We start from the raw sequence: 27,700 nt of genomic DNA on the forward strand, positions 1-27,700 counted from the left end.
AAAAGTAAGAATTACATTCAATTTCTCCTCTGAAACCATGCAAGAAAGAAGATAGTGTAAGGCCGGGTGTGGTGGCTTATGCCTTTAATCCCAGCACTTTGGGAGGCTGAGGTGGGCAGATCACCTGAGGTCAGGAGTTCGAGACCAGCCTGGCCAACATGGTGAAACCCCATCTCTACTAAAAATACAAAAAAATTAGCCGGGTGTGGTGGTGTGTGCCTGTAGTCCCAGCTACTCAGTAGGCTGAGGCAGGAGAATCGCTTAAACCCAGGAGGCGGAGGTTGCAGTGAACTGAGATCACGCCACTGCACTCCAGCCAAGGAGACAGAGCGAGACTCCATCTCAAAAAAAGAAAAGAAAAAAAAAAGGTAGTAAAATGTTAAGAGGAAAAAAAACCCTATTAACCTAAAAGTGTATGCCCTAATAAATTGTCCTTCAAAAGTGAAAGAGAAATAAAGACTTTCTCAGACAAACAAAAAATGAGAGAATTTGTAGCCAATAGACCTGTCTTGCAAGAAATGTTAAAAGAAGTTCTTTAGGGAGCAGGGAAATGATATAGGTCAGAAACTCAGACCTATGTAAATAAAGGAAGAACATCAGAGAATAAATAAGCGAAGGTAAAGTAAAAACTTATTTTTTTGAATTCTTAGTGATCAGAGAGATAATAGCTTGTACAAAATAATAGCAGCAATTCAATAGTGAACTGAATGACACCAATGATACAGGGGATAGGAGGAATTAGACATATTTTGTTATTATAAGGTACTTGCACTACCTGTGAAGTATAGTATAGTGTTATTTGAAAGTGGAATTGGACTTGTAAATGTGTATTGCAACCACCAGGGCAACAACTAAAAAAGATAAAGAATAAAAATAAAAAAACAAGTATAATTGATACACTAAGAAAGGAAAGAAAATGGAATTATATAAAATGCTCAATTAAAACCATAAAAGACTTAAAAAACTTGGAAGACAAAAATAGAAACAGAAAATAGGGTAACAAATAGAAAACAATAACAATTATAGTGGTTATCCAATTATATCACTGATCACTTTAAACATCAATGGTCTAGATACACTAATTAAATGACAAGTATTATCAGAGTGTGTTAAAAAACAAGACCTAACTATATGTTGTCTATAAGAAACCCACTGTAAGTATAAAGACACATATAGATAAAAAGTAAAGGGAGCCGGGTGCGGTGGCTCATGCCTGTAATCCCAGCACTTTGGGAGGCTGAGGCGGGTGGATCATGAGGTTAGGAGATCGAGAGAGACCATCCTGGCTAACATGGTGAAACTCTGTCTCTACTAAAAAAAAAAAAATTATACCAAAAATTAGCCGAGTGTAGTGGCAGGCACCTGTAGTCCCAGCTACTCGGGAGGCCGAGGCAGGAGAATGGCATGAACCCGGGAGGCGGAGCTTGCAGTGAGCCGAGATCACACCACTGCACTCCAGCCTGGGCGACAGAGCGAGACTCTGTCTCAAAAAACAAAAAGGAAAGGGATGGAGAAAGATATACCATGCTAACACTAATCAAAATAAAGTGGGAGTAGCTATACTAGTTTTAGATAGAGCAGACTTCAGATCAAGAAAAGTTATATAAAGAAAAGAATTACATAATGGTAAAGAGGTCAATATTCTAAGAAGACATAACCATCTTTAATGTATATGTGCCTAACAACAGGATGCCAAAATACATGAGGAAAAACTGATAGAACTGCAAGGATAAATAGATGAATCCCCTGTTGTAGTTGGAGATTTAAACACCCCTCTGTCAGAAATGGACAGATCTGGCAGGCAGATCAGCAAGCACATAGTTGAACTTGACAGCCCCTTTAGTTAACTAGATATAATTGACATATTTAGACTACTTTATCCAACAACAGCTGATTACACATTCTTCTCAGACTCACATGGAACATTTGCTAAGATCAACCACATCCTGGGCCCTAAAACACAAATTAACAAATTTTAAAGAATAGGAATATGATGTCTGCTCTCAGACCACAGTGGAATTAAGGTAGAAAACAATAACAGAACGATAGCTGGAAAATCCCAAAGTCCTTGGAGATTAAACAACATACTTTTAAATAATGCGTGGGTCAAAGAAGATATCTCAAGAGAATTTTAAAATATTTTTAACCACATGAGAATGAAAATACTTTTCAAAAGTTGTGAGAAGCAGTGCTTAGAGGCAAACTTATAGCAGTGAATACATATATTAGAAAAAAAGAAAAATCTAAAATCAATAATCTTAGCCTCCACTTTAGACAACTCAAAAAAGAAGAGCAAGTTAAATCTAAATTAAACAGAAGAAAAGAAATACAGTATTCATTGCCTAGCAGCAGGGATACATTTTGAGATATGCATTGTAGATGATTTTGTCATTGTGTGAACATCATAGAGTGTACTTACACAAACCTAGATGGTATAGCCTACTATGCACCTAGGCTAATGGTACAGCCTGTTGTTCCTTGGCTACAAACCTGTACAGCGTGTTACTGTACTGAATACTGTAGGCAATTGTAACACAGTGGTAGGTATTTGTGTATCTAAACATAGAAAAGGTACAGTAAAAATATAGTATTAAAGGTAAAACAAACAAAAAATGGACCAGGCACCGTAACTCATGCCTGTGATCCCAGCACTTTGGGAAGCTGAGAAGGGAGGATCATTTGAGCCCAAGAGTTTGAGACCAGCCTGGGCAACATAAGGAAACCCTGTCTCTCCAAAGGGGGAAAAATATCTAGGCAGGGTGGCATGTGCTCTTAGTCTCAGCTACACAGGAGGATTGCTTGAGAGTCCAAGAGGTCAGTGAGCCACGATCATGTCACTGCATTCCAGCCTGGGCAACAGAGTGAGATTTTATCTCAAATCTCCCCACCCCCAAAACAAAAACCAAACAAACGCAAAAAAAAAAAAAAAAGAAAAGGAAAATGATACGTCTATATAGGGCACTTAGCATGCATGGCGCTTGCAGCACTGGACATTGCCATGGGTGAGTCAGTGAATGAATGGTCAGTGAATGTCAAGGCCTAGGACATTACTATATACTACTGCAGACTTTATAAACACTGTACACTTAGACTACACTAAATTTATGAAAATATTTTTTCATCAGTAATAAATTAGCTTTAGTTTATTGTAACTTACTTTATAAATTTTTAATTTTTTAAAACTTCTTGACTTTTTTGTAATAACAGAGCTTAAAACAAAAACACATTGTACAACTGTACAAACATATTTTCTTTCTTTATATCCTTATTCTATACTTTTTTATTTTTTAAATTTATTATTATTATTATTATTATTATTATTTGCTGGGTGTGCTGGCTCATGCCTGCAACCCCAGCACTTTGGGAGGCCTGAGGCAGGAGGATCTCTTGAAGCCAGGAGTTAAAGAACAACCTGGGCAACATAGTAAGACCCCATGTCTACAAAAAAAAAAATTTTTTTTTTGAGTCAAAGTCTAACTCCATCAGTGAGGCTGGAGAGCAGTGGCACAGCCTCAGCTCATTGCAACCTCTGTCTCCTGGATTCAAGCTATTCTCCTGCCTCAGCCTCCCGAGTAACTGAGATTACAGGCGTGCACCACCACGCCCGGATAATTTTTTTGTATTTTTAGCATAAAAAGTAATTTTAGGGTTTCACCATGTTGGCCAGGCTGGTCTTTGACTCCTGACCTCAAGTGATCCATCTGCTTCGGCCTTCCAAAGTGTTGGGATTACAGGCGTGAGCCACTGCATCTGGGCAAAAAAAAATTTTTTAATTAGCTGGGCGCAGTTGCATATGCCTATAATCCCAGCTATTCAGGAAACTGGGGCAAGAGGATCACTTGAGCCCAGGAGTTCAGGGTTACAGTGAGCCACGATCATGCCACTACACTCCAACCTGAGTGACAGAGCAAGACCATGTCTCAAAAAAAAATTTTTTTTAACTTTTTAAACTTTATTTTTAAAAACTAAGACACAAACATGCATATTAGCCTAGGCTTACACAGGGTTAGGATCACCAATATCACTGTTTGACACCTTCACGTCTTGTTCCAGTAGAAAGTCTTCAGGGGCAGTAACACACATGGAGCTGTGCCTTCTCTGGAATATCTCTTGAAGGACCTGCCTGAGGCTTCTTTAGTTAACTTTTTAAAAATAAATAGTAGTACACTCTAAAATAATGATTAAAGTATAGTATAGTAAATATATAAACCAGTAACACAGTCATTTAGTATCATTATTGAGTATTTTGTACTGTACATAATTGTATGTGCTATACTTTTATACAATTGGCAGTGCAACAGGTTTGTTTACACCAGCATCACCACAAACACATAAATAATACATTGCTCTATGATTTTACAATGGCTACATCACTAGGTGATAAAAATTTTTCAGCTCCATTATAATCTTACGAGACTACCATCATATATTCAGTTCCTCCTTGACCAAAATGTCGTTATGTGGCACATGACTGTGATAAAAATTAGAGTAGAAATCAGTAAAATTACAAACATAAAATCAATAAAATCAATGGAAAAAAATGTTGGTTTTTTGAAAAGAGCAATAAAACGGATAAGCCTCTAGCCAGACTCTGAGAGAAGATGCAAATTACTAATATTGGAAATGAAACCCCAAAGCAAGCTGTAAAACCTAGAAATATTATTCTAACCTTCTCCCACCTTTCTGTGTAGCACCCAGCCTGAAAGAAATAACTTGACCTACCTTGTTTGGTAATAGGTCATAAGACCTATATTCCAGAGAGGTTCTGCCTATATCTAAGAGAAAAGAATGCTACACAGAGAGGCCAACAAGAAGCTCAACAAACAAACCTTGCTGGGTTTCCCCCTTTAGTATATTACCATTAGATCATACCCCTTTTGTCCAGTCACATTTCTACACAGCTGTCCATTCTTCTTTGAATCTAAACATAAAGATCAACAATTTTCCCTGGTTCTTTGGGTATTTATTTCTAAAGGCTCATAGGTCACATAAAACTGATTAAACAATTGGTTATGCTTTTAAAAAAATTAAAGAGGGAACATCACTACAGATCCTATGGACATTAAAAGGATAATAAAGGAATATTATGAACAACTCTATGCCCACAAATTTGATAACCTACATTAAATTGTCCCGTTATAGAGAAGAAATGGACAATCTGAACAGGCCTATAGCTATTAAATAAATAAATAAATTGAATCAATAACTAATTACCTTCCAAAGAAAGCACCAAGCCCAGAGGCTTCACTAGCAGATTCTGCCAAACATTTAAAGCAGAAATTATGCCAATTCTCTACAACCTTCCAAAGAAAGCACCAAGCCCAGAGAGTTCACTAGTGGGTTCTGCCAAACATTTAAGGCAGAAATTATGCCAATTCTCTACAACCTTCCGAAGAAAGCACCAAGCCCAGAGGGTTCACTAGTGGCAGAAATTATTCCAATTTTCTATAATCTTTTCCAGAAGTTAACAGAAGGACTACTTTCTAAGCCATTCTATGAGGCTAGTATTACCCCAACACCAAAACCAAACAAAGACATTACAAAAAAAACTACAGACCGGGCTGGGCACGGTGGCTCACGCCTGTAATCTCCACACTTTGGGAGGCCGAGGCGGGCAGGTCACGAGATTGAGACCATCCTGGCTAACATGGTGAAACCCCTTCTCTCCTAAAAGTACAAAAAATTAGCCGGGCATGGTGGCGGGCACCTGTAGTCCCAGCTACTCCGGAGGCTGAGGCAGGAAAATGGCGTGAACCCCGGAGACGGAGCCTGCAGTGAGCCGAGATCACGCCTCTACACTCCAACCTGGCAACAGCGAGACTCCATCTCAAAAAAAAAAAACAAAAAAAAACCTACAGACCAATGTATCTCATGAACATAGATGCAAATATCTTCAACAAAATATTAGCGAATAAAATTCAACACTGTATACAAAGCTTTGTACACCAAGACCAAGTGGGATTTATCCCAGGTGTGTAAGGCTAGTCTTCAAAATTATTATGGTCCATCACATCAAGAGGCTATGGAAGAAAAATCACATAATCATATTGATAGATGCAGAAAAGGCATTTGGCAAAATCCAACATCCATTCGTGATAAAAACTCCTAACAAACCAGGAATAGAGGGGAACTTCTTCAACTCAATAGAGAACATCTAAAAAAAAAACAAAAAACAAAAAGACCTACAGCTAACATCATGATTAACGGTGAGAGATTTGAGGCTTTCTTGCTAAGATCAGAAACAAGGCAAGATGTCTCTTTTCACCACTGCTTTTCAGCATTGTACTGGAAATCCTAGCTAATACAATAAAATAAGAAAAGAAAATATAGATTGCGAAGGAACAACTGAAACTGTCTTTGTCTGCAGATAACATGATTGTCTATGTACAAAATCTGAAAGAATCAACAACAAAAAAAGCTGTAACTAATAAGCAGTTATAGTAACAAACCTGCACGTTCTGCACATGTATCCCAGAACTTAAAGTTTAATCCTTTTAAAAAAAGCAATTATAGCAGGATTGCAGGATACAAGGTTAATGTACAAAAGTTAATCACTTTCCTGTGGACCAGCAATTAAATAGTGAAATTTTAAATTAGAAACACATTACCAGTTGGGTGCAGTGGCTCATGCCTATAATCCCAAGACTTTGGGAGGCCAAGGTGGGAGGATCACTTAAACCCAAGAGGTCGAGGCTGCAGAGAGCCATGATCCCACCACTGCACTCCAGCCTGGGCGACAGAGTGAGACCCTCTCTCAAAAAAACAAAAAAGCCAAAAAACACCATATTACCATTTATATTAGCACCCCAAGAAAAAATGAAATTCTTAGGTATAAATCTAACAAATTACGTACAAGATCTATAGATCTAGATGAAGAACACTATAAAACTCTGATGAAATATATCAAAGAAGAACTAAATAAATGGAGAAATAGTCTATGTTCATGGATTGTGAAGATGTCAGTTTTTCCCAGCTTGATCTATAGATTGAACACATCCCAATAAAAAATTCAGCAAGTTACTTTTACGGATATTAACCCATTTACGCCTCATGTTCCATTGTTGGAATGCTAAGCTTGTGGGAGTTATTTATATCCTACGGCTCAAGGTCATCGCCAAGGTCTGATTTTTCATACACAAAAATTTGCAACCTCTGGCATAAATGGGTTAACAAACAAAGTCTGTAGCTTATATGGAGAGGTAATAGACCCAGAGTAACCAACTAAATATTGAAGGAGAAAACAAAGTCAAAGGGCTGAACCTGTTGGACTTGAAGACATCTATAAAGCTGCAGCAATCAAGATAGTGTGATATTGGTGAAAGAGCTGACAAGTATCAGTGGATCAGAGTAGACAGCCCAGAAATAGACCCACATAAATATAGTTGATTCATCTTTGACTAAGGAGAAAAGTCAATACAATGAAGCAAAGATAGTCTCTTTTACATAACTGCTGGAACAATTGGACATCCACATGCAAAAACGATTACCTAGACACAGACCTTACACCCTTCACAAAAATTAACTCGAGATGGACCATAGACCTAAATGTAAAACCCAAAACTGTAAGACTGCTAGAAGTTATCATAGAAGAAAACCTAAATGACCTTGGGTACGGCAGTGACTTCTTAGACTAAAGGCATGATGCATGAAAGAAATAATTGATAAGCTGGGATTCATTAAAATTTAAAACTTCTGTTCTGCAAAAGACAATGTCTAGAGAATAAGATGGGTCACAGACTTGGGAAAATATTTGCAATCCAGAACACAAACCAACAAATGCTAGCAAGGATGTGGAGCAACAGGAACACTCACTCATTGCTAGTGGGAATGCAAAATGGTACAGCCATTTTGGAAGACAGTTTGGCAGTTCTTACAAAACTAAACATACTCTTCCCATACAATCCAGCAGTCACGCTCTTTGGTATTTACCCAAATGAACCAGAAACTAATGTTCACACAAAAACCTGTAAATGGATGTGTATAGCAGCTTTATTCGTAGTTGCCAAAACTCGGAAGCAACCAAGATGTACTTCAGTAGGTGAATAGATAAATAAACTGTGATACATCCAGACAATGGAATAGTATTCAGTGCTAAAAAGAAATGAGCTCTCAAGCCATAAGAAGACATGGAGGAGCTTTAATTGCATGTTACTAAGTGAAAGAAGCCAATCTGAAAAGGCTACATACTGTGATTCCAACTATGTAAATTCTGGAAAAGGCAAACTATGGCAGTAAAAGGATCAGCTGTTGCAATCTTTAGGGAGAAGGAAGGTATAAATAAGCAGAGCACAGAGTACTTTGGGGGAGTGAAACTATTCTGTACGATACAATAATGGTGGATATGTGTCATTGTACATTTGTCAAAGCCCATAGAATGTACAACACTAAGAGTAAATTATGGTAACCTTGAGGTAAATTACGGACTTTGGGTGATAATGAGGTATCAGTGGAGTTTCATCAGTTGTCACAAATGGACCACTCTGGTGCAGAATGCTAATAGTGGGAGAAGCTGTGTGCGTGGAAGGGTCAGGGGTATAGGGGAACTCTCTGTACTTTCTGCTCAACTTTGATGTGAACCTAAAAAATAATCAATTTTTTTAAAGCAGGATACTCAATAATACATATGATATAAATCCCATTTATGTGAAAAAAGAAATATGTATTTATATATGTGTGTGTGTATATATGTGTGTGTGCGTGTATATATATATATAGTGTGTGTGTGTGTAACTTTTGTATATACCAAACTGATAACAGTGTTGCTGTTGGTGTTGAGGTTGTGGGCGGGGGAGGGGGGAAAGGTACCCTCTGCTGTACTCTGTAGTCTGTAACATTTAGCCTTTGTCAGAGTTCCTATTCACTTATCAAAATATGGCAAAAAGGAGCTTGCTGCTAGGTAGGTATCTCCAGACCCTCCTTTCGAGGAGACATTAGAAGGTAACATTGTTTGGCAAGTTAAAAATGCAAAGTTGTAGCACTTTATATCGCATTTATTCACGCAACAAGTATTTTTGAGTGCCTCTTCTATTCCAGGCATTCTGCCAGGCATTGGAGTTGCCAGGGTGACCAAGAAACAGCCCCTGTGATCAAAGTTGAGGGTACGGTGGGCGGCAGGGGAGAATTGTGTTTTAAGTCTGTTTTCTCATAGGCTGTAAAAGTTCTGCACAGTTTGGAAAAGCTGACTGTGATTCCTTCTCCTCAGAGAAGCCATGTGGAGACCCGCCTTCGTTCCCACACACCATCCTGCAGGGCCGCACCGGCTTGGAGATGGGGGATGAACTGCTGTACGTGTGCGCCCCAGGCCACGTCGTGGGCCACCGGGAGACCGCCTTCACCTTGCTATGTAACAGCTGTGGGGAGTGGTACGGCCTGGTGCAGGCCTGCGGGAAAGGTAAGCAGCCCAGGGATGGGCCACCTTCGCGTGCCCACGCAGTGCTGGCAGAGGGCTCCGCTGCTGCTGGCTGCACGCGGTGGGCTCTTCTCCACCAAGGTGCCTTTGAAAAGAGGCTTTCAGACCTTTCTCCGGAGCTCTGGACCTAGGAACATCTCCACTTGGGGATTCCTGTAGCATTTCAAATGCGCAACTGAGCTCTTCATCTTCCATGCTGGGAGTAAAGGGTTAACAAGTTAAAATCCCCACTTCTTCTCTAAGTACACAGTTGACCTTGAGTTAACTTTCTAGTTTATTTCCCTGGAAACCTGGTCAAGTCAGAAAATCAGCTGTGGTACAAAGCAGCATTGCTTCTGGTGAAAATGACCCCCAACTGGTAAACTGGGCTGGGAAGACTATAATGAATACATGTTAGGAAGCCCAGCTCTGGGCTGCCCTGAGGGTGGTGATTCTTGTATCTGAGCATGACTTTTGTGGGGACCCTAAGAACTATTCTGTGGGTTGTTGCAACACATTCAGACTCTTGTGGGGCATGGGGCTTCCAAGCACTATTGATCCACACCACACATATGAGTTCTGATCCACCTGAGCAATCTTGGGAGGAAAGCGGGGGTGGTGAGGGGTGGAGCAAGGAGACGAACTCCAGGACAGCTGTATGGAACTGCTGCAAGGGCTATTCCCACGGATGAGACTTGTTTGCTGCTTCCCGGTAGCCTTGCTCTGCTCCCTGGCCTGGAGCCTTCTGAATGCCAGGTGTGACCTGTGGAGCCTGAATAGTTAGTTGAAACTAAAAAGAGTCCTAGTGGACAGAGTTCCCCAAACCTGATCTGATTTCCCCAGATGTCCCCATTCCATCAACATCACATTTCTAGGAGTCCCAGGTTACTGCAGCCTCCTTAACCCCTGCTGCCCAGCCCCTTGGGAATTTTTCCAGCAGCAGAAATCGCTGTGTCCAGCCACAGCCAGGCCTGGCCTCCCCACCCCAAGAGGGACGCAGCAGCCAGCAGGCGATTGGGGCAGCCCCATGGCTGACCTGGCTTGTGACTCCTATACCTCGGACCTCATGCTAGACCCTGAATTGTTCCCTGATCTCACAGTGCTCCTCTCACTCCAAAACTTTTTCAAGAACCCCCTCCCTGACCTCCCATGACATCCGGGTACCAAGCAGAGGCTGGTTCTATAGAGGGAAATAACTCCAACACCATGATGTTACTGAACTTATAGGACAGTTTGTCCCTGGAATGTCCTGCAGATCCCATGAGAGAACTCAGATGAGACCTAGGGCGCTGTCAGTCCCGTGAGATTCATTCACGTTGTTGCCTGAAGCTGTGGTTTCACTGCTACTATAGTCTTCACTGCCATTTACTATCCACAGTGTGAATACACCACTATTTATTTATCCAATCAGCTGTTGGTGGACATTTTGCTTATTTTCATTTTGTGGCTGTCACAAACAATGCTGCTATAATTGTCCTCAGCCTCCTTTGGTTCCCATGTGAACACAGTTGGTTCCTAGCAGTAGAATTGCTGCCCATGGAGTATGTGTGTGTTCAGCTGCAGCTGATGTTGCCAAAGTGTTCTCTAAAGTATTTGCCCAGTCTGCTCTCCCATCAGCTGTGTCTGAGAGTCCTTGTCGTTCAGCACCTCATCAGCTTTAGGACTGCCAGTCTGGTGACGGCTCTGTGGTGACTTGTATTTGTAATGTTCATTTCTCTGATAATAGTGAGGTCAAGCACTTATCACATGTTAATAGGGCATTAGAATTTCTTTGTGTAAAATGTCCAGGTACTTTTCCCATTTTTCTAATTGATTTGAATTTGATCATTTACATATTATAGAATTTTTCCATGAAATATTCCTAATTAATGTGTTGCAAGTATTTTCTCTCATTCTGTGGCTTATCTTTTCACACTCGCAGTGTCTTTTAATGAGTTGGTTTTGTTGTTTTCTGTTTCACTACTTTTCAAATTCTTTGTGGACCCTTACACATTTTTTGTAGTCATTAGCTGATTAATACTTTAGTAAAATGCAATAAAAATGAATTAATATAAAATAAAATAGATTCCAAATATAAGCGCAATTTGTGTTAAATTAAATAGACATAAAATTCCCCTGTCAAATTGTTGCAAAAGTTTCTAAAAACTTTCTGGGTGTTTCTACTTGCCTTGTTGCATACCTAATAACAAGTTACAGACTGGGACAAGTGCTGAAAGCACAATTTGAGCAATCTTCTAGAACTTTCCTCATCTTTCTTCTGTTCCTGTTGCTTTGTGCCAGGCGGGAGCTACTTGCCAATTCTGATCATTCACCTGCCCAAGAAAATCAAGCATAAGCACCAAGCTTCCTGTTGGTCCAACATGTCGCCTTGAAGCAGGCCCATACCCACCCTGAGTTGTTAATGTTCCAATGAGGTGCTGAAGTTGCACCATCTCATGAGCCACACCCACAGCCAAATGGGTTGTTTGCTAGCCCTAGTTGAATGAGCACTAAATGCAGGTTTTGTGGGTCCAAAATGGTCTTTATGTTCCCACTGCAATGCAGTTGTTAAAGCTTTAAGCTGCTAGGCAGGAATTCTGGTTTATATGCTTGGGCTGGATATACAGATTGTCACGGTGTCTGAGGGTTTAACATTTAAGCTATCTGTGTCGTTGTAAGAAGAGTGTGTGTGTGTGTGTGTGTGTGTGTTTTACAAGAGTGTCTTCACCAGATGAATGCTTCAAATTGGAGAAAAGTCAACTTGGGGGAGTGGGTCAAACAAGGATTTTGGAATTGGATCCATCTGGGTTTGGATAATCACTCTTCGTTGTACTGGCTGATTGGACATTGATCCATTCATTCATTCCACATCCCATCATTTGGCAGGATCCTAGGTGCTGTGTATACAAGTTGAGTAAACACTGTCTCAACCCTAAAGGAAACTCTAGTAAACTGGGTTCCTCAAAGACACAGAAAAGCAGTAGATGATGAGATAGAGACTGGAAATTGAGGTGTCACAGGTGACGTTTTACAGGAAGTGTGTTTCCAGATGGAGGAAGTGCTCAGTAAACCCAGAGGCTATAGAAAACAAGTAAATGAAAGCTAACATGTATGCATTGGCTTCACTGTGTGAAGGAGGTTCCGACAGCCTTGTGTTATCAGTGTGTATGTGGAGTGTGGGGGATGTACCATAGCCACACTGCAGTGCATACAGGAATAAGATGCAGGGAGGAAGAAGGCCAAGGACCAACAACTCGGGTTCAAATTTCTGCTGCTGCATGAAGCAGAATAGGGAAGACACAAAGGATAGAGCTAGAAGAAGATCAGAGGTCCAAAGGGGTTGTAGGGGTTTGTTTTGTTTGTTTGCTTGCTGTTACTATTTTTAAGGTGATTTCTTTTAAGATACTTTTTTTTTATTATTATACTTTAAGTTTTAGGGTACAGGTGCACAACGTGCAGGTTTGTTACGTATGTATGCTTTTTTAAAAAATTTCCTACAACAAGAGATTTGAGCTTATTTAAACAATGACAGAAAGGATGAGAAGAAGAGAAAACTGTTTTCTTGACTTTCCTGAGCCTTAATTTGCCCATAATAGCCTTTTTTTTTTTTTTTTTAAGAAGGAGTCTTGCTCTGTTGCCCAGACTGGAGTGCAGTGGCACGATCTCGGCTCACTGCAACCTCTGCCTCCCAGGTTCAAGCAATTCTCCTGCCTCAGCCTCCCGAGTAGCTGGGATTACAGGCATGCACCACCACGCCTGGCTGATTTTGTATTTTTAGTAGAGATGGGGTTTCGCCATGTTGGCCAGGCTGGTCTTGAACTCCTGACCTCAGGCAGTCCACCCACCTCGGCCTCCCAAAGTGCTGGGATTGCAGATGTGAGCCACTGCACCTGGCCCATAGTACCCATATTTTAAAAATAGGTACTAGTTATCACAGAGATACCTTAGAGATGAGGTTTCTGTGAATGTATCATTTAGAATAGGACCTATAATACAGTATGGGGGTCAGTAAATGTTCATTCTCTTTCACCTATGTGCTGATCAATGAGACCATTCAGGCCCTTTCACCTAAGGTATCTAAAGGGATTTGTGCATGACACTGGCTGCTCACTTCCTTATGTGTTATTAACTCTAGCCCCTGTTACCATGAATAACTAACGACAGCCTGTGACTTCAACCGTCTGTTACTTGGGTGAAAAGTTAATCTCTGCCAGCAGGCTTCCCAGTTTCTGGAGACTGGCAGCTGGCCTTTCCAGAAGGGCGTGGCCAGTGTGGCTTTCAGACTTGATAGAGACCCACGCAGCTGGTAGCTTCCTAGTGTGTGGCACGCATACCTGGTGGGTAGCAAAAGGTGAGGGAGTGGATGGTGTAGGAGGGTCCCTCAGCCACACGCTGCCCAGGCATGGAACGTTCACAAGCAACATTCCAGGCTTAAGTGGTGGGGATGCAGTCTCTCACTTAAGCACAGGGACTTTCGTCTTGACCATTCACTGAAATGGGCGAGGACTTATTTAACTGCCATTTTCTCCCCTCTGTGTGTTGGTACTTCTCTAGCTCTGGTCCCTAGAGTTCAGGTCTGGTTCTGGCCATTTAGTCTTCCATACTCCTGTCAGAATCCACACATCTTCTTCTTGGTTTCCATTCCCAGTTTGGCAGCAGGAAATGTCTGTCATGCCCTCTCTATTTTACTCAAAATCTAACTAAAATTGGTTGTTGCCCTAATTACAGAAAAGTACTGATGCGGCTGGGTGCGGTGGTTCATGCCTGTAATCCCAGCACTTTGGGAGGCCGAGGTGGGTGGATCACCTGAGGTTGGTAGTTTGAGACCAGCCTGACCAACATGGAGAAACCCCATCTGTACTAAAAATACAAAATTAGCCGAGCGTGGTGGTGTGTGCTGTAATCCCAGCTACTCGGGAGGCTGAGGCAGGAAAGTCGCTTGAACCTGGGAGGCAGAGGTTGTGGTGAGCCGAGATCGCGTCACTGCACTCCAACCTGGGCAACAAGAGCAAAACTCCATCTCAAAAAGAAAAGAAAAGAAAAGTCCTGATGGTTTGCTCCTTAAGCATGCATGCAGCAGATTGTCATGCTAGGTGTGTTTTCCTCTGGGCCTCTTGTTTCTTATTATGCCAAGCCCCATATCTATCTTCAAGGCCATGCTTTCTCCTTGGACAATTGCATCCTAACAACAGTCTTTGACCTCCCAGCACTCCAGATTACCACCCCTGGCCACATGCTCCCAATGTTGGCCTTCCTAAGAAGCCCTCGTGGTCCCCTGGGCATGCTGATCCCTTTCCCAGCCTGGCCTCACATTGCCTTCAACACCTCTGCTGTCTCCTAACTTCAGGACTCAGTGGTTCCATGGCCTCTGCTCCTGGTTCCAGATGAGGCCATTTATCCTCTTTCTGTGACTGAGGTGGGAGAGAACAGCTGCTGGCAAGAGTAGCCTAACACCGACAACCCAGGAAGTGAGAGTCATAGACTTTCTCTATAATTTGCCCCTTGTTACACCTTGAAAACATGCCACTGGGGCCGGACATGGTGGCTCATGCCTGTAATCCCAGCGTTTTGGGAGGCCAAGGAGGGAGGATTACTTGAGGTCAGGAGTTCAGGACCACCCTGGCCAACATGGGAAAACCCCATCTCTACTAAAAATACAAAAATTAGCTGGGCGTGGTGGCACTGCGCCTGTAGTCCCAGCTACTTGGGAGGCTGAGGCAGGAGAACTGTTTGAACCCGGGAGGCGGAGGTTGCAGTGAGCTGAGACCATGCCACTGCACTCCAGCCTGGGTGATAGAGCGACACTCTGTCTCAAAAAAAAAAAGAAAGAAAGAAAAGAAAAGATGCCACAGGGCTATCTGCCGCCAAGTGTGAAGACAGGCTCAGAAAGGCCCACCCCTACCCCCAGTTCCATTGGTTCTGTTTGTTGCTTTCTGGGCTGCAGTATCAGGAAAGTGCTTGACCCCAAGCTGGACCTCCCTCCACCAGCCTCACCACCTGTGAGTCCAATAGCAAATGTACAGCTTTTCTTTCTCCCTTCCCTGATCTGACACAGCCATGGAAACAAGACACATTCCCCAGTTAGGTATTGAGAACAAAGCTGTTATAAACCAAACACTCACTCCATGCTGTCTCTCTTCTGGGAGTTGTTTTTTGGGCCTGCTTTTTTAACAACTCTATTGGGTTTAATTTGCATACCATAAACTGTACTCATTTAAAGTATAAACTTGGCCAGGCGTGGTGGCTCATGCCTATAATCCCAGCACTTTGGGAGGCCGAGGCAGGTGGATCACCTGAGGTCGGAAGTTCAAGACCAGCCTGGTCAACATGGTGAAACCCTGTCTCTACTAAATATACAAAAATTAGCCGGGCGTGGTGACGGGCGCCTGTAATACCAGCTATTCAGGAGGCTGAGGCAGGAGAATCGCTTGAACCCAGGAGGCAGAGGTTGCAGTGAGCTGAGATTGCGCCATTGTGCTCCAGCCTGGGCAACAAGAGCGAAACTTCATTTCAAAAAAAAAAAAGTATAAATGTATCTGAACTGTCACAGGTGTATACACTCATGAAACCACCATTATAACTAAAATATAGAACACTTCCATCATTCCCAAGTTTCCTTGTGCCCCTTTCTACCCTAGTTTTATACACTTCATCTCATTTAATCTTCACAAGTCTGGAATTCCATAGAAATGGCAAGTACCTATTTATAGATGGGAACACTGAGGTACAGGAAAGTTCAGTGACTTGCCTGTGTTGGACACCAGAAAGAAGCAGAGCCGGGGTTTAAAACCAGGCATGCCTGGCCAGAGCAGTGGCTCATGCCTGTAATCCCAGCACTTTGGGAGGCCAAAGCAAGCCAGTTACTTGAGGCCAGGAATTTGAGACCAGCCTGGCCAACATGGCAAAACCGTGTCTCTCCTAAAAATACGAAAATTAGCCAGGTATGGTGGCACATACCTGTAGTCCCAGCTTCTTGGGAGGCTAAGGCATGAAAATCACTTGAACCCAGGAGGTGGAGGTTACAGTGAGCCAAGATCACCCCACTGCACTCCAGCCTGGGCAACAGAGTGAGATTCTGCCTCAAAAAAATAAAAATAAAAAATAAAACCAGGCATATCCTGTCCTGATATCTGCATCATGCTACGTGCTGCCTCCAGGGGCCCTGAGATGGGGAGGAGAGCGAGGCCTCGGGGTAGCACACCCGCTCACTTGCAAACTAGCTGTCCCCTCAGTAAGTTCCTTTGCTCTTTTCTCATTTCTACAGGTATTATTTTGTTTTCTTAAATTAACTTCTATTTCTGTTTTTCTCCATCTTTTAGACTTAATTTCCTTCATAGAAGAAAGCATGAGACTGAAACTGAATTTAGAATTTCCTTGTCAGGAACAAAAATTGCCATATTTGTTCAGAGGTTTATTGAACCAGTGGTTATTTCTGGCTTGTCTGGTTGTCTTTTTTAAAATTACTATTTTTAAAGGCTGTGTAGCCAAGAACAGAGGGGAAAAAAAAAGAGGGTACATGTGGGGCTTCCAGAAAGGCAGCAAAGTGAAAAAAGATGGAAAGTAGCAGCCCTGGGAGAACCCTGGATACTGGGCTTTGGCCTGTCTCCTGCAGCCCCCAGCCACATCCCACTCTGACAAAATACACAAGCAGTGCACAAGCCAGCCTGCACTTTTCAGTCCTGACGTATGACTTTCTGTGCTCTTCTGTTTTCCAAAAGTAGCAGTTAAATATAAATGCACAGTGAATGACCTGCATTTTGCCGGGAGAAGCCACAAAGCTTACATTTCCTAGACTTGTTTGTCTAAATCAGAAGGCCCCATGTTGTGATAGCACAGGTTTTCACAGAGAGGGTCGGGTGAGGGCAGAGCTAGAAGGATGGCTGAATGATCTGAATCAGAGTGCAGACTCAGGAAAGCAGAGGGGAGGTGAGAGATACAGCACCTCCACAGGCAGAGAGCTGGGCTTCTCCATCTTGTGGGCAGAATGTGCTTGTTGGTTGAAATCTGGTGAATAACAAATGTTACTGTTCCCCATGGGGAGAAAAATAAGCTTTGGATACTTCCTCATAAGTAGGCTAATTGTAAACACTCATTCTTGTCTTCATTTGAGGTTTTGGGGAAACTGTGATATACTGACAACCTGTTTTTAAGTCAGGACCTTGACCTGCGAACCTGGGGAGACAGGAAGAGCTTAGTTCGGGGCCCTGGGCTTCTGCCCAGGGTTGCTGTAGCCTCAGGGAGCTCTGGAGGCAGAACCTTAGACACACATACAGAGACACACACACACATACACACACAACCTCATGCACATCCACGCATACACAGACACACACACACGCATGCATGCGCACAAACACACATAGCTTGGACTGTAAGTGTCCAGGTCAAGGCCACAGCCAGGGTGAGCTGACCTTTCCCAGATCCTCGCTCTAATATTAAACACTAAGCCAGTGTTTCCTGCACAAAAAAAAAGTGAGAGAGGAGAACATATTCATCTTCTGCCTGTGTTCCAGGTGCCTTTTGACTTTATGTTTTATATATATATATATATATTTATTTTAGATGGAGTCTCGCTCTTGTTGCCCAGGCTGGAGTGCAGCGGTGTGATCTCGGCTCACGGCACCCTCTGCCTCCCGGGTTCAAGCTATTCTCCTGCCTCAGCGTCCTGAGTACCTGGGATTACAGGCACACGCCACCACGCCCAGCTAATTTTTGTACTTTCAGTAGAGACAGGGTTTCGCCGTGTTGGCCAGGCTGGTCTCAAACTCCTGACCTCAGGTGATCCACCTGCCTCGGCCTCCCAAAGTGCTGGGATTACAGGCATGAGCCACCAATATTTAAGCTCATGGGATGGGTAACACAGGAGGTGGAAGTTAGCAGACATTGATTATCCCCAATACTGGAACTCAAAAGTCATTTGTCATTCTTTGCCTCTCTCATGAATCAAATGATGCCCTGGCTGATGGACTTCCTGACTGCATCAAGCTTTGTAAAAACTGTAATTCACACCCACTAATTCATCTCTTCACTAATTTATTTATTTATTTATTCAACAAACATTTATGGAGTGCCTACTGTATGCCATACACCATGCTGTGGGCAGGGGGCATACAAAGGCAGGGGGGACATGCCCTTGTTCTCAGGAAGTTGCTGGGCTAGCAGAGAGTTGGGCAGCGGTGACAGCGGTGAACTCTGTTCTGGATGGATGCTGTTCCCAGCCTTCTGGTGAGTAACACATTAGTCCCAAACTGAGACCTTTTAGGGTTCAAGTGTCAAGCACCATCAAGATCTAAATTGGTTTTACCCTATCCTTATAAGAGCATGAAGTGTTTCTAAGGTATCTTTACCCAATCCATATAAAATATACACCTTTCATTTTACCAGTGAAAGCCCATTTCTAATATTTATCATTGGTAGTTAATAGGTCACTAATTTTACCAATAGAAAGCCATTTCAGATATTCAGGGTACTAATTAGCAAAGCAATGTTTTTGGTCAAGATACAAATAAAGAAGTACTTGTATTAGCCACATCTGGAGGATGATTTTTTCTAGTGGGAATGCTAACTGTCCATCCCAGAGTGAATTCTTAATTGGAATACCAGCAGCAGCTGGGTTGCAGCTTAACATAAGTAACACATGGGTAATATTACACAGTGTGTTTTCTTTTTCTTTCTGTTTTTTTTGTTTTTTTTTTTTTGGAGATGGGGGTCTCACTCTGTCACCCAGGCTGCAGTGCAGTGGGTCTTACTATGTTGTCCAGGCTAGTCTTGAACTCCTGGGTTCAAGTGATCCTCCTATCTCGGGCTCCCAAAGTGCCAGGATTGTAGGCATGAGCCACTGCACCTGGCCACACAGTATATTATTCTTGAGATAGCACAGACATCTTAAGATGAATGAATGCCTACTGTTGATAGAAAATTGAATGACATTTTAACAAAGTACAATATTGTTGAATTACATTTTCTTTCCCTCAAAGATTATAGCCATTGTTCTTTTTTCTTCTACCACTGAATATGATGAGATGAAATTTTAGGCAAGCCTGATTTAATTTTGTTCTTGCATGGGATTTGCCTTTTCTTCCTGAATATCAGTTGAATTATTTCTTCATCCTTGGCATTCAGCAGCCAAATACTGTGCCAGTTTTTCCTGGTACATGGTGTCCACTTTTGATAGTCTATTTATGTTTTTACTTAAGAGTAAGATAAATACAGAACATTTCAAAAATCAAAGATTATAGAGTTCAGTGAATTATCATACCATAAACTCACCCGTGTAATCGGCACCCAGGTCAAGAAGTATACCATCACCAGCCATCCAGAAACACTCCTGGTGCTCCCTTTCAGTCCCAGCCTCCCTTAGAGTAACCACTATCCACACTACTTAAACCATAAATTACATTCACCTCCCTCACTTGAATTTTATTTAAGTGGAAGCATACATTATGTACTCTTGTGTATGGCTTCCTTTGCCCAACATTATGTCTGTGAGACACATACATGTTGCCCTGTGAGCTGTTCATTCTTTTTCTTTGCTTTGGAGTATTCCATTCTACTGTTAGGATTATTTTTCATTGTTTCATGTTTGGGGCTATTATAAGGACATTCTTGCACAGGTCTTTTGGTGACCATGTTACATGTATTCCTCTAGAGTTTTGCATTTTCTAGAATTTTGTCTATATAATTTAGAGTTGAATTGCTGGATCATACGGGTGTGTGTGTGTGTGTGTGTGTGTGTGTGTGTGTGTTCGTTCAACTTTAGTAGATAATACCCAACAAGATAATGCCCAAATGGTTGTAACAATTTATGCTCTGAAGAGCAATGTATAAGAGTTCTGGGAGCCTTACCTCCCCACCAGCAATTGGTATTGTCAGTCTTGTAAATTTTTAGCCATATTGATGGGTATGTTGTGATATCACTTAATTTGAGTTTCCCTGATTAATGATGTTAAGCACCTTTTCATATGTTTTCTGGCTATTAGAATACCTCATTTGTGAATTGCCCATTCAATTCTCCAGCCCATTTTTCTACTGGGCTGTCTATTTTATATTTATTTGTAGGAGTCCTTTATATTATTCTGGATACCAGCACTTTCAAGGTTATTTATGTTGCAAATGTCTTCTGTTAGGTAAGTTGCCTTTTCATGTTCTTCATAGTATCCTTCATAAATAGAATTTTAATGTAGTATAACTTATTAATCCTTCCCTTTTTAAAAAAAATTGTGATAAAAACCACATAACATAAAATTTACCATCTTAACCATCTTCAAGTGTGCAGATCAGTAGTGTTAAGCATATTCACATTGTTATGAAACAGATCTCCCTAACTTTTTCATCTTGTAAATCTGAAACTTTATACTCATTAAATAAAAACTCTTATTTTTCTCCTTTCCCTCAGCCCTTGGTAACCACCATTCTACTTTCTGTTTCTATAAATGTGACTACTACCAAAGCCTCATGTAAGTGGAATCACACTGTATTAGGTTTATTTTTGTGACTGGCTTTATATAAAGGAAACTATATATGTATATCTATATATCTTGTTTTTTCTTTGAGACAGAGTCTTGCTCTGTCGCCCAGGCTGGAGTGCTGTGGCAAGATCTTGGCTCACTGCAACCTCCACCTCCCGGGTTCAAGTGATTCTCCTGGCTCAGCCTCCTGAGCAGCTGAGATTACAGGCAAGTGCAACCACACCCGGGTAATTTTTTTTTTTTTTTTTTTTTTTGAGACGGAGTCTCGCTCTGTCACCCAGGCTGGAGTGCAGTGGTGTGATCTCAGCTCACTGCAAGCTCCGCCTCCCAGGTTCATGCCATTCTTCTGCCTCAGCCTCCCGAGCAGCTGGGACTACAGGTGCCCGCCACCATGCCTGGCTAATTTTTTGTATTTGGTTTAGTACAGATGGGGTCTCACCATGTTAGCCAGGATGGTCTTGATCTCCTGACCTCGTGATCCACCCACTTCAGCCTCCCAAAGTGCTGGGATTACAGGTGTGAGCCACCACACCCGGCCATTTTTTGTATTTTTTTAGTAGAGGCACGGTTTCACTATGTTGGCAGGCTGCTCTAGAACTCCTGACCTCAAGTGATCCACTCACCTTGGCCTCCCAAAGTGCTGGGATTATAAGCATGAGCCACCGCGCCTGGCCCAGCCTATATATTTTTAAAAGAAACAAAAAGGTGGCCAGGCGTGGTGGCTCACGCCTGTAATCCCAGCACTTTGGGAGGCCGAGGCGGGCGGATCACGAGGTCAGGAGATCGAGACCATCCTGGCTAACACGGTGAAACCCCGTCTCTACTAAAAATACAAAAAATTAGCCAGACGAGGTGGTGGGCGCCTGTAGTCCCAGCTATGCGGGAGGCTGAGCCAGGAGAATGGCGTGAACCCCAGGGGGCGGAGCCTGCAGTGAGCCGAGATCGTGCCACTGCACTCCAGCCTGGGTGAAAGAGCGAGACTCTTTCTCAAAAAAAAAAAAAAAAAAGAAACAAAAAGGTATATTTTAAAAATCAGGTTAAGGAAGTTTCCTCATATTCCTAATTTCTAAGAGTTTTTATCTTGTCTACTTTGTCAGATGCTTTTCTAAATCTCCTTTTTTTCAAATATTAAACCAATGATGAATTCCTGGGATAAATCTAACTAGGTATAATGTATTATTCTTTTAATATATTAACTTTTAATATATACTTAATATCTTAAAGCTTAACCCAGCTTACCGACGTTAACTTATTGCTGGATTCAGTTTGCCAACATTTTATATGGGACTTTTGCATCTATGTTCAGTGAGATTGGTCTGCAATATTTCCTTTTTATCCTGTCCTTGCCAGGTTTTGGTACCAAGGTTACACTGTATATATAAAATAAATTGGGAAGTATTTCCTCTTTCTGTGTTGTCTGGAAGAGTTTGTATAAGATTGGAATTATCCTCCTAAACATGTGATGGAATTCATTGGTGAAGCCACCTGCGCCTAGAGTTTTGTGTGTGTGGAGAGATTCAGTTTTGTTAATGGTATATAAAAATTTTCCATTTCCTCTTGTGTCACTTTTGGTAAGTTGTATTTCTCTAGAAATTTTCTATTTCATCAGAATTTTTAGTTTCCTGGACATAATTTTTTTTTTTTTTTTTTTTTGAGATGGAGTTTTGCTCTCGTTGCCCAGGCTGGAGTGCAATGGCACCATCTCAGCTCACTGCAGCCTCTGCCTCCCAGGTTCAGATTACAGGCATGTGCCACCACACCCTGCTAATTTTGTATTTTTAGTAGAGATAGGGTTTCACCATGTTGGCCAGCCTGATCTCAAACCCCTGACCTCAGGTGATCCACCTGCCCAGCCTCCCAAAGTTCTGGGATTACAGGCGCAAGCCACCGTGCCCGGCCAGCTTCCTGGATATAAACTTTTATCATGAAGTCCTGCTATTGTCTTTTCTAATACCTGAAACATCTGTGATGATGCCTTTTTTATTCCTAATTTTTTTCATTTGCATCTTCTCTAAATTCTTCTTAATTAGTCTTACTAGGAGTTTATCAACTTTACTAGTCTTTTCAAAGAATTAACTTTTGACTATGTCAATTTTCTCTATTGTGTGTTTGTTTTTTATTTATTTCTGCTCTTTTAAAAATCTCCTTCTATTTCTTTGTGTTTAACTTAATTTTCTTTACCCAGCTTCCAGAAATCAATGTAATTTTTCAGCCTTTCTTCTTTTCTCACATAGATATTTAAAGGTATAACTTCCCCGAGCTCAGCTTTTGCTGTTTCCCACAAGTTTTGATATGTCATATTTCCATTATCATTCAGTTAGAATGTTTTCTGATTTCCACTGTAATTTCTCCCTTGATCCATGAGTTATTTAGACATGTTCTAATTTCTATACATAGGGGAATTTTAAAGTAATTTTTTGTCTAAGTTAATCTCACTGTGACCAGAAAATGTATGTATTATTCAGTCCTTTAAAGTTTGTTGATACTTCTTTTATGGTCAATTTTGTAAAAATTATTCTATGTGCACTTGAAAAGAACATTTATTCTATAGTTGTTGGATGTCATCTACGTATTTCAAAGAAGTCATATTTATTAAATGTGTTGTTCAAATCTATATTCTTACCTTTTTTCTATGTGTTATAATTATTAATGATAGAGATGTTTAAAATATCTCACTATGATCATGGATTTATCAGTGTCTTCTTTTAGTTCATGTCTGTTAGATTCCTGTATTTTGAGGCTATATTATTAAGTACATACAATTTTATAATTTAATATCTTCCAGGTGAATTGAAACATTTATCTTTATGAAAGAGCCTTCTTTATCTCTACTAAATATTTTTTGCCTCAAAGTCTTTTTTGTGGTTAGCCTCTTCATGACTTTTTTTAATTCTTTTACTTTCAACTCATCTGTGTACTTATATTTAAATTGTGTCTCTTATAAATACCAGGTACATGGGTTCTATTTCTTTATACAAGCTGGCAACTTTTGTCTTTTAATAGTAGCATTAATCCATTTTACATTTAACCATCAGTAGATTTGGGGTTAAAATTACTGTCATTTTTGTTTTCACTCTTTCCTATTTGTCCTTTGTTCCTTTTTCTCTGCTTTCCTGCCTTCTTTTGAAGCAATTAAGCATTTTTTACTTATGATGTTTACCCCTTCTATTACCTTCTAATAGGCTTTTACTCTCCTTTTAGTGGTTACTCTAGAAATTATAATAGGCACCCTTGACATGTAGAAGTTTAATATTAATTAATAGTTACACCATTTCCTGGCTAATTTAAAGCCATCAAACACTTTGACTCCATTTACCTCCTCCTAGCTTCTATGCTATTGTCAAATGTTTTGAATGAATATTATGTGTGTGTGTATATGTTGTTGTTTTATGCAGTCAACATTCACTTGGCTCTGCCTCCATGTTTACTATTTCATTGTTCTTTCCTTCCTGCATCTCTGAGCTTCCATCTGTGACATTTTCATAGAGTAAGAAATTCCACATTGGCAGTTCTTTTCTTCTAACATTTTGAATATTTTATCACATTGTCTTCCGGCTTTTATTGTTTCTTTTGAAAAGTCACCCCTCAATCTTATTGTTGCTTTATCAAACATTATATATTTGCTTTCACAGGTTGCTTTTATGTTCTTCTGTCTTTGGTTTTTAGCAGTTCTAATTTGGTATGGCTATAGGCAATTTATGTGAATTTATTCTGCTTGAGGTTTGTAGTGATTCTTGAATATGCGTCTTCTTTTTTTTCTGTTTTATAAAATTCTCAGTCTGCTGTATTCTTTGAAGTTTCTAACTGATTTTTTAGTTCTGTCATGATGCTACATTGGTCCTGAATTTGATGCCTGAAGTTCATAACCACCCTTTTCATAACATTCTGTTATTTTACACATTACCTTTGAGCTTTGTTTTATTGCACTCACTTTCTTATTAAGTTTTGTATTATGAAACAGTCCTTTAATCCAGAAGAGGGAATGGTGGCTGTAAGGGGACAAGTCAGCTGAAGTAGTATGTTGCCCAGGCTGGAGTGCAGTGGCACGTCATGGCCCACTGCAGCCTCAATCTCCTGAGCTCAAGTGATCCTCCTGCCTCAGCCTGCCGAGTAGCTAGGACTACAGGTGTGTGCCACCACACCCAGTCATTTTTTTTTTAAGAGATGGAGTCTCACTTTGTTGCCAAGGCTGGTCTCACTCCTGGCCTCAAATGATCCCCCTGCCTCAGATATTTTACTCGTTTGTTTGTTTGGTTTTAATATATCTGGGCGTGACTGGGCATGGTGACTCATGCATGTAATCTCAGCACTGTGGGAGACTGAGGTGGGAGGATTGCTTGAGACCAGAAGTTCAAGACGAGCCTGGGCAACATAGTGAGACGGTGTCTCTACAAAACATAAAACAATTTTTTTAAATCTGGGTTCTGCTTTTTCCTCAGAAATGTTTTAAATGTTCTATATCAAAGTTTCCTTCCCTTGCACAATGTGAAGTCTTGGCATTTCGGATTCTGTCAGGAAGAAGCAGCCCTCCTGGTTACTGGTCTGGTTCTCTCCATCCACTTTGCTTCTCTCTAGGATTTGCTGACTCCCAGGACCATTTCTGAAGGGTGAGAATGGGGTAGGAGCTAAGCCAGGTCACGCTTGTCCAATCTTCTTTAGAACCCTCTGTTTCTCCTCTTGGTAACTAGTTTATGAAATTTGTTGCAATATATTATTCCCGTTTCGTGAGGTAGCTATTGGTAAAATGTTTTTGCTGATGTTTAGTATAGTTTCATCATTTTTAGAAATTCACATTCAGTAAGCCTAGTTTTATGTTTGTGTTTGTGTGGGTGTGTGTGTGTGTATGTGTGTGTTTGGTGGTGTTTCCCCATTTTGGTAGGTATGGGGGAGGGAAAAATATATGATACACTTTCAACTGGAACACTTAGATATTTTCAAGTGTAGCCTGTAATGCACCCTGCTCATAAGACAATTTTGGCCTGTATCCCCAGTACATATTCAAGTGGTCTGGAACATAAGTGATGAGGTAGAAGAAGGAGGAAGAAGAGCAGAGTGATGGGCAGTCAGAAGCAAGAACAAAAAGGCAGGGAGCACTGGGGCAGATGGAAGTGAAATATGGGGTGTGGGTGGAAGAGACAGGGAAGAAGCCAGAGCAGAGGTTACAGCGAGACTTGTCAGGGCCACAGATACTCTTAGGTGCTGGAAGATTTTGAGTATCCCTACAGTCACACTTCTTTTTAGCTGTTGGTTATTTGGGTAGAATTCTGCCTTCCCATGGACATTATCAGTCTTGGCATCTGCAGAGATGACAAGATGGCGGTCCATGAGGACAGTGAGGAAGCACTTAGACTCACCACCCACCTTGACACCGACGGCCTGCGGGCTTTCCCATCACCTAGGACTGCCTTTGGCAAAGCTCTGTGCAAATGTTGGTCCCTTTCATCATGCTGACTGAGTTCAGCATAAACAGCTTGTTTACTCCCAACAGTCTGTGAGCTATAGTTGATGACCTGAAAGAAAATGAATGCACTGTCCGGATTCGTGCAAGCAAGAACGGGAAATGACAAAAATACCATGGAATAAAATAGAATCTGGGGTTCTTCACGGTTCGATGTCTTGGGGCTGCAATGAGGCAACAAAAAATACTCCCTAATAAAATGACATGTGGAAGGAGGCCTTAAGTTACAGCTGGTGCATGAAGTGATGGCCTATGCTTTCGAGTGGGTGGAAGCTTCTTGAGGAAAAATGATCTTGGAGAGTTACTGCTTCCTACCTTATCCTCTCATGAAAGGGGGCCGGGTTCTGGCTGAGAACAGGGATATTCATCCTCAACAGCAGAACCTCTAGGAGACAACTGGCAAATGTGTATTGTTTCACAAAGATAATTTATTCTGCAGTACCGCAGAATATATTCTTTTCTTTAATTAAAAACAAATTGATCGGGGCAGATTTGGGGCAAAAATGACCGGTCAGACATGTGGAATGCTAAGTTTCTTTGCATTAGGAGCAAACTTTGATGGCGCGGGGTCACCATTCTGCTTGAAATCGACTAGCAGTGGGGAAGGAGTTCTGCTAGGCTACCCTTTGAAATTGATAGGGATGTGGGCACCAAGGAAAGGCTGGGATGAGAAGAGATGCTCTCACCAGCCAGGCTGTGGCAGCGATTTGCTCACCAGTATGTGAGGGTGTGTGTTGTGTGCGCGTATGTGGTGCACACCTGTTTGTGTTTGTATTCAATTGGTCCTTCAACAATGGTGTCTTTTCAGAGGGTCTCTGGGTATTATGAGAGACTATGGGTACAAGTAATTCATTCCGTGTAATTTAGAAGTGGGCCTATAGTCCTCTTGTGTTTTGGGAGACTGTGCTCCTGGAAACTGATCTCAGTGCTGAACAGTTTTAAGGTAGGGATGAAGAGAAGCTTGGGATCTGAGCTGTTGCAGACTTTTCCTCATTTTCCTTCCAGAACCATTTACTCTTTCACTTACTCAAGAATACCTATAAGAATACCTATAGTAGATAAGCACTGTTCTACTTTAGGGACACAATGCCTTGGGCCCTGCCCCCCAAGCAGCTCATTGCTAGTGTGTTAGTTAGCTTTTTCTGCATAATAGACCATCCCCAAAAAGCTTAGTGGCATGAAACAACAATAATTTATTCTGCTCCAGTTCTTCGAGTCAGCAGTTTGGGCTGGGCTCACTCAGGTGAATGTGGTCAGCCACAGCTGGCTAATCTAGGGTGGCCTCAGTTGGGACGTTTACCTCTCCTTCATGGGGTCTTTTATCCTTCAGCATCCAGGTTTGTTCACATGGCAGCTGGCAGGGCTCCAAGGCAGAGAGCAAAGGCATGCAACACTTTCATTGTGTTC

The 27,700-nt window shown here is 41.5% G+C and overlaps 1 protein-coding gene across 2 annotated transcripts in view; it reads left to right on the plus strand.

The window, feature by feature from the left end:
• Nucleotides 1-27,700, plus strand: part of SUSD5 (sushi domain containing 5) — a 70,031-nt gene that overhangs the window by 34,674 nt on the left and 7,657 nt on the right. For both annotated transcript variants that reach the window (XR_010114397.1, XM_055284681.2), the window contains exon 4: nt 9,203-9,391. Coding sequence is in view for 1 of the 2 variants with exons in the window: in XM_055284681.2 (XP_055140656.1) it covers nt 9,203-9,391 (189 nt within the window). In the remaining variant the exon portion in view is untranslated. The remainder of the gene's footprint in view (nt 1-9,202; nt 9,392-27,700) is intronic.

This window comes from Symphalangus syndactylus, chromosome 1 (assembly GCF_028878055.3).
Source record: "Symphalangus syndactylus isolate Jambi chromosome 1, NHGRI_mSymSyn1-v2.1_pri, whole genome shotgun sequence".
Lineage (NCBI taxonomy): Eukaryota > Metazoa > Chordata > Mammalia > Primates > Hylobatidae > Symphalangus > Symphalangus syndactylus.